Raw genomic sequence first — 14,035 nt, 5'->3', positions numbered from 1 at the left:
AAAAAGGTATAATTGCGATGGAGAAGGTACAGAGAAGGCCTACCAAAATGATAAAGGGAATGGAACAGCTCCCCTATGAGGAAAGACTAAAGAGGTTAGGACTTTTCAGCTTTGAGAAGAGACGGCTGAGGGGGGATATGATAGACGTGTTTAAAATCATGAGAGGTCTAGAACGGGTAGACGTGAATCGGTTTTTTACTCTTTCGGATAATAGAAAGACTAGGGGGCACTCCATGAAGTTAGCATGGGGCACATTTAAAACTAATCAGAGAAAGTTCTTTTTTACTCAACGCACAATTAAACTCTGGAATTTGTTGCCAGAGGATGTGGTTAGTGCAGTTAGTATAGCTGTGTTTAAAAAAGGATTGGATAAGTTCTTGGATGAGAAGTCCATCACCTGCTATTAATTAAGTTGACATATAATAACCACAGCTATTATTAGCAACGGTAACATGGACTAGACTTAGTTTTTGGGTACTTGCCAGATTCTTATGGCCTGGATTGGCCACTGTTGGAAACAGGATGCTGGGCTTGATGGACCCTTGGTCCTGACCCAGTCTGGCATGTTCTTATGTTCTCTCAGAGCTTTCCCTGGAATCAGATATTCGCTCCTCGAGGGCCTAACCTTTTCCAGCTACTGAGCTTCCTAAAGACCTTATGTGAGTTTTGTCATCCAGTTCTGGCTATGAACACAGCTTACCCTGTCTACTCACTATCTATAGTTTCTCTACAGCTCAGCAACCCTGGGATCACTGTTCCAGTACCTGAGGGACTTCAGCCCTGTCGGGCATATCAGCTCACTACTGCCACCTCTGGTGGTACTACTAACCTGTCTAATAAAAGATTATCTGTGTCTGTCTCCGTACTCAAGCCTAGCCGGTGGTCCCTCTCAGGATATCCTCCTGGGGGCGCAGTCATCTGCCATCGGCCCAAGGATCCACCCATCTACATTCCTCTACAGCTGATTGCCCTCATTTACATGTGATGAGCGCTATTAGCTATGCGCTGGTTTGGATGCACATTTTGGATGCACTAATTCCCTTATTGCATCGGGTGTTAGCCTAGCGCGTCCAAAACACATGTCCAAGAGCTCGTTAGCCTGTTCACTAGGTTCAGTGCACGATATAGCATTGGTCTATTAGATTGTAAGGTCTCTGGGGACAGGAAAATACCTCCTGGGGTATACACACAAAAAAAAAATTAATTTCACATGGCGCCTTGTTTTGTGAACAAGCAATTTCGTGTTTCCCTCGTATTGTTGGGTTTTTTGTTTCATTATTTAAAAAACAAATGCTCCCAGGACCCCCCCCCCAACCCTTTCCTTTTATTTAAATATTCACCCATCCCACTAGCTGATGCGCCCAAGCCTCCCAGGACTCATCAACATATCCCTGCTATTCTAATGGAGACCTGGGCCCGCCGGGTGCTATTATTCAAAATAAAGGCTGCCCTTTGTCCTATCATGTGACAAGGACTACCATTCCCATTGGGTAACCCCTATCACATGATAGGGGCAATGGGTGATGAGAACCATTTTTCAAAATGTTGTCATCCAGTCTGGGGTTTTTAGGGGTGCAGAGTGGGTGTTGCAAGTGGGAATAAGGGGGGGGGGGGTTTCCAGGATTTTTATTTTATTAATGTTTTCAGCCACTTAACCGGCTCTGCGTTGAATATAGCCAGTTAAACCTAAAGTTATCCAGGTACATGTAACCAGATAATTTTCATTCTTCCAGACCTTCTGGGGTCTGCAGTCCCTTTTTTTTCCTTTCAAAGAACTGCATTGAAGATGCTTCCATTACAATTTTCTTAAGGTTCCCTCCCCCTGGGAGCGTCACTAGTGGGAAGAATATTACGAAACTGCTTCCTACTGTCTCAGACCTGACCACAATGGGGACCAGTCAGATCTGACGCAGGGGAAACCACTCGTGTGACTGGTTGAAAGCTGATTGCAGTGAGGTGCACTGAGGATTTCATAAAGAACGGGTTTTAATTGCTGAAAAGCGAGTCCTACGGATGTGCTGGCCATGCGTGCTTTGTGAAATATTGCACAGTCCACAGTGACTTCAGCTTTCCATTAACAGTGACTCATTGGTACAGTACAATATTTCTCCCTGCAGAGAGATTTTTCACCCAAAGAAAATGAAAACACGACATGTCTCCAGGCTGTAACGCGAACTCTGTGCCAGGGCATCAGGAGATAATTAAACTGCAATTCAAGGGGTAGATTTCCAAGGTGAAATAGCCCCCACTATCTACGGAGATAGGCAATATGATCTTCTTTTTTTAAAATCTATTTCCACAGAGTCAGAGTAGTCACTGGACAAATCTGTGCCCCAGGCAAGGGTTGCTTTCAGCGTCCCCTTCTCTTTTGCAGTTTCATATATATTTTTTTAATCTCAAATGAAATTTAAGTTAAGAAAACAAGACATCCATGTTACACTGGATACAGCAAAGAAATAAAAGCAAAGGAAATAATAATTGTTATCCATAAGAGACGGGGGTAATTAGAGCTAAAAGCAAAATAAAGCTACATGTTCGTAGAGTGACTCACCACTACCAACTCGATGCACAGGCTTGTCGGCCGCCTTTCCCACCCTTTGTGATTGCCCTGACCAGGACGGCTAAATCTAGTTGCCTAATTTTATTAGGCAGCTAGGTTTAACTGCTCAAATTCTGGGCACTCCCAGGGCCAAAATGGAATCGTGGCTGGGGGAGCTGCTTAGCTGGATAACATAAATTTTCAGGGTAAGCTGGCTCGAGGTAGATTTGCTAAGCCGTGGTATTTTTCCCAGAGGGGAAAACTCCATGGCATGGTGGCACCACAAGACTGCGGCCCCACATCCTGAGGGCGGCACATCTGAGGGCAGCAGAGGGGGTGGGAGAAAGAGTCTCGTTAGACCCTTATAGGATTCCAACACTCAGGCCTGGGGGCAGCACCGGGGATGCACGGCCCCTTTAAGAAATATCCCGGGAGTATCAAGACGTGCGTTAGCATCTCAGTGCTCCCGGGGAAAAGTTAGCTACATCTCTTCAGTTGTAACTAACTTTCCTCGGCTTGTGGATTCAACTGCAAGCTGTAATATTTTATTACTTTAGTAATGAGCTAATTTGCATGCATTTGCATGCAAATTAGCTCATTTTAATATACAGGTTGTGCAGGTTTTTTCAGGGGATGGATAATGCTCAGAATTTGCAACGCATTTACTGTGCAGTAAAGCCTTACCGTAGCTTAGTAAATGGAATGGCTCCCTGTCCTGTGCACTGGGATATCTGGTTTAAATTCAGCCAGCTAGGTTTAGGAACCCAACTAAGTTTAGGTTAGGGACACAGCTAAAGATAGCAGGCTATCTTTAGATGAATTTTCAGCCACAAACTTACCAAAGTTAGCTGGCTGTTTGGTCACTGAGGGCCCTACTGAAAATCTACTCCGCTGTTTTATTTTAGACATGGAAAAAGCGAGTTAAGCAGAGACATATCTTGGGCATTTTTTCTCTATGATGTTGCACAGGTTGGATCAGATACTTATTGAAAGACATTTTGGAGCACTGTGACAGATTGTGTACACAAAACAATTGATGCAAAGGAAGTAAAAAAGAGAGCAAATAGTCTTGTTTCTTGGAATGTTTTGAGTCTTTCATTCTTTTTTCTTCCCGGAAAATACTCTTTTCATTTAAAATGATTAGCAGCAATGGTTGGCTTTCAATATGATTACAAATTAGCATATTACAGACGCGATGAAGTGACCTCTGAGGCCAATGGCCAGTTTGCACTGCAGCTTGCTTAAGTGTGCAGGGCTGCGGCACGGTGTTTTGTGCCGTAGCATATAGTTGTGATGTAGCGATAAATCAGGTGGTTGGGTGTGCAAGTGGCAGTGAGAGAAGATTCATTAGGATCTCTTTGCCCCCTGGGAGCCCAGATAACTGCTCAGGTTTTGCAAATTAAACCAGTGTAATTCTCTCATTCTCGAACAAGCAATGGGATAGCAGAAAAGTGCCCTCTGTGTGCAATATTTCAGCTTCGCCTTCCTTCCTTGTTCCAGATGCCCTATATGATGTCATTACCATGGGAGCCCCGGCAGCACACTTTCAGGGATTTAAGCACGGCGGCCTTCGGAGACTCCTGAGTAGATTTGAATTAGAAAAGCACAAGTAAGTATTTGACCAACAGTTGGGACATTAAAAAAAAATCCTCAAAGCTAGGTAGATTGGTGTATTGTTTGTCAGTTGTCCAAGAGTAATTAGTAAAGCCATCAGTTGTGAAGGTCATGTTCCCTTGTCTTCGTTTCTAAGTTTTTCCAATGAAATGTCGAGCTGTAGAAAAGATAGATAGCAGCAGGCAGGCAGAATGGCTGCTGTATTTATGTTTTATCTTTCCTCCCAGCTTGGTTAAACTCTGAAAAGTGGATTCAAGACAAGTGCTCATAATCAGAATTCATAGCCGCATTGTGTGGCAGACAGACTTAAATCGAAGCACAGGACTGCAGCACATGCCCGACCCGTTCTTAGGAATGCCAACCACCAACTCCATATTCATGACAGGCCATTCCAGTCTGGGTTTTGCCCCATTGCGTGCAGGGAGATGCAGTTTTGCTTTCCTTAGGGAAATCGGAAGTTCTTGCATGATGTAGGGTAAAACAAGGATTGGGTCAACCTGTCTCGAAAAGATGGAGCCATTTGTGAGCCCCGCCAGTACCATGCGATGTTATCATTCAAAAATGCTGTATTCCTCTTTTTGACTTGTTTCTTAATCCACTTTTTCTTGTATTCCTTGACTGATTAAAGAGTCTCATAGATCTCACTGGGCAATTGTGTGTGGTGACCCCAGAAAACACTTTAGTTCATTTTGTCTTCCAGGTACACGAAAAAAAAGGGCAACAAACACGTCATAGGTGTTGCGTTTTTATTTGATTGTCTTAATACGCTGCAGGATTAGGTCTTCAAAAGATTCCAGCCATTTAACTATGGACTGAAGCTATTAAACCCAACCATTAGAAAGATTTCCACTGCAGATCAGCTAAATATGGCCACCTGTGCTCGCTAGGCAGTCATAATTCAGGTGTTCCTGGTGCCATGGTTTGATCAAGGGAGGCAACTTTACAAGTACATCTGATTTTTCAAAATGTATTCAGTTAGTTTACTTTCACAGAGCTGCTCCAAGGTAGGGCAAATCTATGCGTGTACTTTATGGGACCACCCGATCACCCCATCTTCCAACCTCCAGACCTTAAATCTTCCACTGAAACCCCTCCTTTCGTTCCCGGACCTGGCAATCAGACCATTCCCCTCAGAAGTATCTCCCTCCTTTCCTCACCCAAAATTTGACCCCTTATGAGCCTTATCCTACCCTTCTGTGCCAAGATCTGCCCTTTGCTATGAGCCTTGACCCCCACCCCCAGATGCCAGTGAATCTGTCCAAGTTAAGATTTCCTACCCCCAAAATAGCTGGGGCCGACGAGTATCCCTTCCAGCCCATAACCTAAAGCAAGATCCCTGATTATCTAGTGTCCCCACCCTCTAAGACCTCACCAGGCCTTCTGACACTCCCTATCCCACCCTTCCCTTTTATCCCGTACACTTCGAAGGTATTAATCCAAAGGCCAATGGCAGGAGGGGAGAATGTGTCTCTGTTGGCCTGGCTGTGATCTAATTCAAAATGGTGCTAGATGACTTGATGCTACACTGTGAGGAACATGTCATGCAAAACACAGCATCAGGTCAGCCAGCAGCATATTGAATTTGGAGTGGTTGAGGCCACGGGCCTTTGACTGAGACTTTGAAATGGTAAGGGATGGATTTTTGGGGGCACAAAAGGCCTGGTCAGATCTTTGTTGGGAGGAGGGTGTGTGGGGGGCTAACACTAGATCATTAGATCATGTAAGCTTTAGATCATGTAAGCTTTAGATCATGTAAGCTTGCCTTGGATTGTGATTTTTGGGACGGGGATGCACTCCATCCTGACCTTGTTGGGGATGGGGTTTTAAGGGGGCCTTCACTAGCGGCTGAGGAGGGTAGTGGCACATGTTGAGGAGGTACTCAAAATAATGATCCAGATAATACCAGACACTTGTGTACTCAACAAAAAATATTAATAGTCTGGCTGGAAATGGATTGTATATGTTTGAACTGGGGAAACCTCATAAAGTGCCTAAATAGGGCTATATGGATATGCCCAATGGCTACTAACGAGACTCTAGCTCCAACTTAGTGGTTGTTAGAGAAAAGTTATTTATAATCATTGGAAAACCCCAGAATGTACAAGTTGCTCAATCTATTATTCTGATGGCTAACTTGATAGTCCAGTGCGAGTCAGCTGTGGTGGTATACAAAATTTAAATGTTATACCATAAAAGACTCACAGTTATGACGCCAAGATATTGTATACATAACTTCATGCAATAAGTATTGTAATCCCGACAGTGCAGTGTTTCGAGTAAATCCTCTTCATCAGGGAGTGACTCTTAAGCATGGAATATACCTCTATGACTCAGCTGTGAAAATGTGCCTGAAACAATATTCAAAGTTATACAATCTTTATCATGATGTGATAATACATCTATGTACAAAATGGCAACTTATAGATGATTAAGAACTCACTCTTTAGGTGATGGCAAAATTTGCTCCTTCACATTGAGTGCTGTGCTGACGCTGAAAATGTCACAGTGATTATATCTTCTTGGTCAGAGTGCTTTTTCTCTCTTAGACTAATATAGCATGAAATGAAAAAAAATTTTTTGCCCACAATAGACTTTCAAAATGAATATCTAACTCGAAGTTGTAACAAGTAGTTTGCAAAGACGTACTTACATGCGCGATGTATTCATACCGCTGCTTTGGCACTGACAGGAGGCGGCGCGGAAACGCTTGATTTTAAAGCTGAAAACTTCCCGCCGATTTAACAAAGGAAATGACATGTGAAGACATATATGGTCATCTATGTCAATGGTCCGCCATTTTAATTAGCGGAGAAACCCCCATTCTCTCCAAAAAAAGTTATAGACGTCATTGGGAGCCATTTTGGATGGGGATATACCTTGTATCTATCCAAATAAGGAGTTTGACATCATCATGTCGGCCATTTTAAATGCAGAGACTTCTCATCTATCCGTCATTGGGAGCCATTTTGGATGGGGATATACCTTGTATCTATCCAAATAAGGAGTTTGACATCATCATGTCGGCCATTTTGAATGCAGAGACTTCTCATCTATCCAAAAAAGGGGTTGTACGTCATCAAACGGCCATATTGGAAGAAAAGTAAAGTGAAACGGGATCACATATTCTGTCTCCAAAATTCCTAAGAATGTAAAATCAGTTCGTGGAACACAAACAATTGCTATAGACTCACCATATATTTCAAATAAGTGTATACCATTCGATCTTTTCATTAAGACCGGTGGGTTCAACAGAATGTAATCGAAAAATCCACTGATTTTCTTTGTAATTTAATATAGATATTCTATCACCTCCTCGCCATGATAATGAAACGTGTTCTATAATCAGCCATTTTAGGTCTTCGAACGTGTGTTGATGGTCTACACAATGAGAAACAATAGGTGCTTTCATATCTTTATTTTTGAGCCGGCTTTTGTGTTCTGTGAGTCTGGTTCTGATCTTGCATTTGGTACGACCCACGTAGATAAGCTGACAAGGACAGATGATCCCGTATACTACAAAATCGGTGTTACAATCTACCTGTTGCTTCCTGTACACTATGGTACCTGTAACAGGATCAGTCCAATCACAGCCTGTAATGGCTTGAGCACAAAAACTACATTTGTCACACTTCACTTGTCCCAACAGGTTAGAATCCAATCGTAATGTGGGGGCTGCTCGAACTACGTGTTGTTTGACGTTTGTCCCTCTTGAGTATGCAAACATGGGAGGGGTATGAAAAATTTGATGAGGGCTAAGTACATGCCAGTTGTACAGAATGGCTTGTTTGACTTTATTAGTGAAACTGGTGTGCGGTAATACACATATCAGGCTAGTTTCTGATGTTTTGCTTCTATAGTTTAATAATTGTTCTCTTTCTGAACAATTAGCATGCTTGTATGCCTTTTTAATACTATAATTAGGATATCCTCTATCCAAGAAACGTTGTCGAAGAAGTCCTGCTTGTGTCTGAAAATCTTGTTTATCTGAGCACAGTCTACGAATGCGGAAAAATTGTCCGACTGGTAAACCCTCTTTAAACCGACGTGGGTGGTGACTTTCAAAGCGTAACAGGTTATTTTTGTCCATGGGTTTACGATATAAAGTAGTTTCAACTCCTGTAGATGTCTTCTTGATAAGAATATCTAAAAAGGCTATTTGTTCGTGATGATAAATGATTGCAAACTTTAAGCAAGGATGAGCTTGATTAAGCCAAACATGAAATTGCAATAGCTGTTCTTCTGTACTTGTCCATACAAAGAATATATCATCAATATATCTCGCCCATGAAACGATGTTTGCAAACTGGGGTGACTGGTAAATGATGGTCTCTTCAAATTCAGATACAAACACATTTGCTATATCTGGGGCTATGGGAGAACCCATAGCTACCCCGTGTATTTGTAAAAAATATTCTTGTTGAAATGCAAAAAAATTGTTAAACAGAACCAGACGTGTAAGAGATAACAAAAATTCTGTGGGGACACGATGTGGTCGAGGTCTATGGGACAAAATCTTTGTAACGAATTCCAGTGCATCGTCCTGTTTAGGCACTTTATGAGGTTTCCCCAGTTCAAACATATACAATCCATTTCCAGCCAGACTATTAATATTACATGTTGAGGAGGTTCATCTTGGGGCAGGGAGAGGCTGTACTGTTCATTGCCACCATTATGTCACTGCCAGTTCATGGAATTGAACTATCCCATACCTGAATTATAATTTTTAAGGGGAAAACTTATCCAAGGGGTCTAGGACAGTTCATGGGTAATTTTCCCACATGTGCAGGTCAAACTGTCTCTGTAGTCTGAGGGTCTGAAAATTGCCCCATTTGTGTTTAGCTTTCAGGAGTATACTCTGCTCTCTTAAACGTTAGTTACAAATGTATTAAGACAGTCCAATAATTAACGTATGACCTACAGGTTCTCTGACCTTTATTTCTACATCTCTAAGTGGGCAAACCTGGTAATCAAAATATCATTTTCAGGTAGAAATTCACACCCCACCTCAAGAACATGATTGGAGCAACTCATTGAATCAGTTCCTGTCCATTTAGATTAAAAAAATGAATAGCCCATAACCTTTAGATGCATATCCATCCTAATTAAGTGCTACTTAAGTGTCAGTCTCACTGGACAGTAAATGCCATAATTTAGCCAGGGCCTCTTATTTCCTCTGATGCCACTGGAAGTGCTGCAAAATCTGTCCCTTATCGTGGATTAGCCCACTCTCTTTTGAATCATGAGAAGCCAGAGGCAGACATCCAAGTATGAGCAAGAGCATAGAGGGCTCCTTTTCCCTCTCCCCCTCCTCCTTCACCCTGTCTTGGCTGATTCCTTCCATCTGCAGATGAGTTTCAGCCTGAATTGAATCCAGTTTGATTTTCCAACAAATGAATAGCTCTATTAAACCTCTGAGCCAACACAGCCGACATTAGCTTAATATCCTGGTTCAACAAAGCTAAAGGCCTTTATGGTTCAGGGCGTTCTGGATCCTTACCTGGTTTCAGAATTAGAACAACAGTTTCCAGATTTCGACCTTCTTCCAGCCGTCCCCTCCTCTGTGCCTACCTGCAAGGCCGGAGTAATTTTAGCCCCAAGAATTTTATAAAACTCTGGTCCAAAATCATCTGGACTTGGGGATTTTCCCAAGTTTAACTTTTTAATTACCCCCGTATCTCAAATTCTTGTACTGGCACTTCAAGGAACAATTTATCTTCTTATGAGGACCATGGGAATTCCACCCCATGAAAAAAAGACTGTTGATTTATCAAGGAAACACCCCCCTTGGAATACAATCCTTGGAAAAATTGCTCGAACACCCCTAAAATATTTTGGTTACCCCTGTGCTCCTTGATAAAACAGGCGAGGGATGAAGGATTTGGGATGAATTGATTTTAAATTAGCAAGCAATTTATCAGACTTATTTCCCCAATGAAATAACTTGAATTGAAAGTACAGTAGATTTTTCCTCGCTTTGACCTCAAGCAATGCATCTAACTCTCTTTGAGCCTCTGCCAATTGTATTTTAGCTCATCTGTCAATTTCTGCACATGTTCCCATCTGAGGCTTTCAATATTTTTTGTGAGCTCTAGCTGGGTTTTTTTTTACGTGTTCTTTCTTTTGCTTGCTTTGATAGGCAATTATCTGTCCCCACAAGACAGCTTTTGCAGCATTCCAAAAAATGAGGGCATTAATATCAGGAGTGTTATTATTCATTCAATATTCGGTCCATTGTTCACGCAGGAATTTTACAAATTCCTGGTTATGATACAACAAAGCGGACATTTTCCAATTAGATCTGTCACCCCTTCAGCCTGCTATTAATAGAGAAGAGACTGTCAGGGAGTGGTCAGAGAAGGGCACTTCATGCATCTCACAGGATATTATTTTTTCATACCAAGATTCCAATATTAACAGATAATCTATTCTTGCATAGATATTATGTACATGGGAATAAAAAAAAATTCTTTGCCCTCCAGATGCAGGAAACGCCAACTATCGGTAAGCCCCGTTTCTTGAGATAAAAACCCAATACCCAAATCTCCCTGGTTGTTTCAAGGAGTTTTTACTGGTTGACAATCCACCAGGGGATTACTAGAAATTTTTAAAGTCTCCTCCTACCACAAGAGCATATCCTTCCCACCCAAGGAGTTTAGTCACCAGTTGTGAGAAAAAATTGTGGGAATATTTATTGGGAGCATATTCATTTATCAGAACCACGTTAGTACCAAAAAGGGTTCCCGTCAGGATAATATAGCGACCTTCCATGGCAGGGATTTTCTTTCCCAATTCAAAAGGAACATTCTCATATACTAAGATGGCCACCACTCTTTGACTAGTAGAATAGGGAGAGAAAAAAACATTGTGTCATCCACTCTCTCTTAAGTTTAACATGTTCTGATTCCTCCCAATGTGTCTCCTGTAAAAAAAAAAAAAAAAAAAAAAAGATTTTTTTATGACATATGGACATCTAACTGCTCATACAGCTGTCAATATAAATATACTGTATATATAAACATATTTAACATTATTCCATAACCATGCATATCACTTATAAAAACATAAATGAACCCTTGAACCCTCACATTCATTTATGCATTACTCTCCATTCATCCCATATTCCTAACATACACATTGACAATACACATTCACCCAAATCACCTAAAATGTGTTCACCAAGGGAAAATCCCCAATTACATACTAAAAAAAGATATACAAAATAATGTTAAATAATACAAATGTTGTTTTAACTTCTATTATCTCACGTTCTTCTATTATCTCACGTACTTCTATTATCTCACGTTCTTCTATTCTCAACTTCTTAAACTCCCCACATACTATAATAGTTTTGCAGAATTATATTGAGAGATGCAAATGTTATTTTCACTTATCCAATCTGCTTCTATTATGTCAAGTTCTTTTATTCTCAAACTTCTTGAACTCCCGAGAGCCTCGTTTCACCCCACAACGAGGAGCTTCATCAGGGAAATTGCTGAGAGAGTTCTGTCCTTATTCACTTATATATAACACATTTTTATGTTTTCTTTAACGTCTTCATGCATTTTCAAATAATCGCCATGTCCGTAGAAGTCCACAAATCATTTACCCATCTATAACATAATGGAAAACTAACTAATGATCCATTCAAAGTGTTGTATCAAATGTAAACTTAACATCTATAATGTTCACACTCTTGTAACACCTCATAGAAAAACCAAAAAGGAATTCCTTCGTATGTATTGCTAACCAACTTCAATACATTGCTGGGATCTGACACAACTGCTTAGCTTTTTGAAACTTGTATTTAATCCCACTTTAAACTTATTCATTCATACACGTCGTCCCTTTCTCAAAAATGTATCATCACCATTTTCCTCATGATACCAACTACTAATGCCCGGGTTTTCAACATGATACCAAAATCTGAAATAAATATACATACCCATCAACCAAACAATTTTTTATCTCGAAAAGATTAACCTTTTTCCCTCATTCCATTACCCCTGATATAAATTTACTTATGGGTTAAGAGTAAAACTTCAACACTTTTTTTCTTCAAATGTGATGCATTTCTCCACAATCGATGCCTAACGCCCTTTCACCGACATTAGGCAACACGCCCTAAACGTGCCTACGTTATTATTAGGGACCCAACCAGCTGGTCAGTTAAATGTTATTCACTGCCCAATCAAAATGTCCCCATGATCCAAAATTACCACCTCCACTGCCTGTCAATCTCAAATCCACTCCCACTCCACCCTAATGACGCTTGAATTTGCAATACATCCGGGTCCCTGCAACCCAACCAAACTTTCAGGCTGATACAGTACAGTGCGCTCCGACTGTATTGTCAACACGCGTTTTCCCTTACCCCTTATTCAGTAAGGGGCGGAAAACGCACGTCCAACCCGCGGCACCTAATAGCGCTCTCAATATGCAAATGCATGTTGATGGCCCTATTAGGTATACCCGCGTGATACAGAAAGTAAAATGTGCAGCCAAACCGCACATTTTACTTTAAGAAATTAGCGCCTACGGAAAAGTAGGTCCTAGTTTCTCCCGGCACCGGGAAAGTGCACAGAAAAGCAGTAAAAACTGCTTTTCTGTGCACCCTCCGACTTAATATCATGGCGATATTAAATCGGAGGTCCCGAAAAGTAAAAAAAGTTTAAAAAAAAATTTTTTTTTAATGGCCAGCGGCTGTCGGGTCGAAAACCGGACCCTCAGTTTTGCTGGCGTCCAGTTTCTGAGCCCGTGGCTGTCAGCGGGCTCGAGAACCGACGCCGGCAAAATTGAGCATCGGCTGTCAAACCCGCTGACAGCCACCGCTCCGGGTCAAAAGGAGGCGCTATGGACTCGCTCCTTTTGTTGGACTAGTGGCCTTCCCCGCCACTAGTCCAACAGCCTGACTTAGAATTGTCCCCAGCAATCATGTAAATAAACAAGCGCTAAATCATGTATATAAGTTATCATAAGGACGCTTACAAGTTATCATGAGGACGGCTCCTTGCCTCCCTCATATACTCCCTTGTATATTATACTCTATCTTCGTTCCCCTTCTTATTTCCTACTCCAAGTTAACGCATCCTTGTTATAATGTAACTTTATACTCCTACAAATTGTCTCTTGTTATTGGTTGGTTATAGTTACTGCTTGTTCGATGTAAACCGAGTTGATTTGATTTATATCAAGAAAGTCGGTATATAAAAGCCTTTATTAATAATAATAATAATAATAATAATAGTGTCCCTAGCGCTTCCTTTTGCCCGTTTCTACTGCACCACCTAATTTAAATTTATTTATTTATTGCTGAGTTTTATATACCGTCATTCGGAAAGCCATCATAACGGTTTACAAAGTTCAGATTACAATGGTTAACATAGTTGGTAAAATGATAAACAGGAAGCATAATAAACAGAGACAACCGATTACAGGAAAAAATTGGCGCATGCACTAGGGGTTACACAAAGGGGTGCACAAAGGGGGGAGCCGCTTTGTCGCGCGGCGCCTGATGTTGAGGCGCATATCAACGGTCGCCGGAGCTCTGTGTGACGTCGGGGGGGGGGGGGGCGTGGTCTCCCGATCGGGTCCCTCTCACATTCAAGCATTTCTCGCTTCCCCCTCACCTCCCGATGTTCTCTCAAGTCCCCTCTGCCTCATGCTGCTGGAATTATCATGCGGGGGCCAAAAGAAAAAATAAATAAATAAATAAAAAATAAAGCTCTCCTGCAGACTTTACTGAATCGGCCCTTTTGTCTGTTATCCCTCTACACAACCATGATTATACTCCACAGTAGTGGGTAATAGCCTATACAATTCACATCACCCCAAAGCTTCCAACGCCCTAGAGGAACTTTGTATATCTATTATACACCCACACGC

General features: G+C 41.6%; 1 protein-coding gene across 5 annotated transcripts in view; it reads left to right on the top strand.

Annotated features, from left to right (window-relative positions):
• The window catches only part of INPP4B (inositol polyphosphate-4-phosphatase type II B), a 1,386,300-nt gene that overhangs the window by 1,065,374 nt on the left and 306,891 nt on the right, over nucleotides 1–14,035 (top strand). For all 5 annotated transcript variants that reach the window (XM_029598221.1, XM_029598061.1, XM_029598140.1 and 2 more), the window contains one exon: nucleotides 4,040–4,148. In XM_029598221.1, the coding sequence (XP_029454081.1) occupies nucleotides 4,040–4,148 (109 nt within the window). The remainder of the gene's footprint in view (nucleotides 1–4,039; nucleotides 4,149–14,035) is intronic.

The sequence above is a fragment of the Rhinatrema bivittatum genome, chromosome 1 (assembly GCF_901001135.1).
Source record: "Rhinatrema bivittatum chromosome 1, aRhiBiv1.1, whole genome shotgun sequence".
NCBI classification, from domain to species: domain Eukaryota; kingdom Metazoa; phylum Chordata; class Amphibia; order Gymnophiona; family Rhinatrematidae; genus Rhinatrema; species Rhinatrema bivittatum.
This window is presented reverse-complemented; position numbering and strand designations above follow the sequence as displayed.